Here is a 1,422-nt window from a genome sequence, read left to right on the forward strand (position 1 = left end):
AGAAGTACACAATCAGAAGATGGGACTAGAACAAAGAACCTAGGAAATTAGTGAAATAGTAAGGAGGCTGTGGTTATAATTACAGTGTGTGAAGAAACAGAATATAGGACAAAATGGATAACATTTTTCTATTTCTTCCCCTTTTGAGTAACTGTGTTAATCTTTAAATTTTCTGTAGCTATAAAAGACACTTTCAGGTAATATATTCAGTAGGAAATATAGGATTTGAATGATAGCAAATCACTAAAAATCTTTGCTTTGATATTCTGTAAGAACTATAAAAAAGTTAAAGAATTGAAGTATTGAAGCGTTAAAACTTATGAAATACCCTAGATATTATTTTACACTCAAAATAGATGATAAATTCATAAGAACATATTTTCTTTTCTTTAGCTTTGACTTTACTACAAAGCTAGAGTTATAATATTTATGTAACACTTAACAGTGTTAAGAATTGAAGGCTTTGATCAGTTTCAATATTAATGTGTTTTGTTTCTAATATATATTTTTGTCAAATATCTTTCAAAAGTTTATTTTACAACTTCATTAATAAGAAAGCAATCTTGCAGTGTTCTTATGATATTTAGTTTTAGAAGTTTTAATTTATCAATCTCTTTTTTTAGGTTATAGATTGAGTCCTCGAACATTAACTGCTATTGTTAAACGTTATAGCAAGAATGGCAGAATCTTCTTTGATGATTATGTTGCTTGCTGTGTAAAGCTTCGAGCAAAGTACTTTAAGATCCTGTTAAAATTCCAGACTTTCTTATTTTTACACAGAAATCTATCCATATGCTGAGTTTGACTAACTGCAAAGGGATACTTAATTTTTAGTCAATGATTTGGAGTTTTGAGTCAGATCTCTCAGGTATCAAAATTTATTTTTATTAATAAAACTATCAGAGAGATTACACAGGAAAAATGGGATTTAATGAATTCAAAGAGCTGTGGGCAGCTCTTAGTGCCTGGAAGCAAAACTTCGTGACTATTGATCAAGACCGAAGTGGCACAGTAGAGCATCATGAATTGAGTCAAGCCATTGCTGTTATGGGTAAGAATATTAAAATTCTTTAGAATCTATAAAGGTCATCTTTGTTCTTTGATTAGATTAATCTTAGTTGCTTCAAGTTATTAGTAATAAAGGGATATATTTTTTCACCAGCACTTCCCTAGTTTGGCTTTGAGGTTGTCAAAGACCTTAACAAAACTATTTTAGTTACAGTTTTTTCAAAAGATGATCTTTCATACGTGTATACATTCTGACTTTCCTCTGTTGAGTATATTTAAATTTATTTCTCCAATTGTTAATACTCACCACTTCTATTGTATTTTTTATAACTTGGCAGGATCTCTAATTTGGGAACAAAGCCTTATTTTAATCAGTCACAAGTCTCCATATGACAGTTCAGCTTATCAGCAGTA

The 1,422-nt window shown here is 29.9% G+C and overlaps 1 protein-coding gene across 1 annotated transcript in view; it reads left to right on the forward strand.

The window, feature by feature from the left end:
• Positions 1-1,422, forward strand: part of GCA (grancalcin, EF-hand calcium binding protein) — a 41,066-nt gene that overhangs the window by 34,566 nt on the left and 5,078 nt on the right. Inside the window, exon 4 of the mRNA XM_012655817.1 lies at positions 904-1,051. Within this exon, the coding sequence (XP_012511271.1) occupies positions 904-1,051 (148 nt within the window). The remainder of the gene's footprint in view (positions 1-903; positions 1,052-1,422) is intronic.

The sequence above is a fragment of the Propithecus coquereli genome, unplaced genomic scaffold (assembly GCF_000956105.1).
Source record: "Propithecus coquereli isolate 6110/MARCELLA unplaced genomic scaffold, Pcoq_1.0 Scaffold49, whole genome shotgun sequence".
Lineage (NCBI taxonomy): Eukaryota > Metazoa > Chordata > Mammalia > Primates > Indriidae > Propithecus > Propithecus coquereli.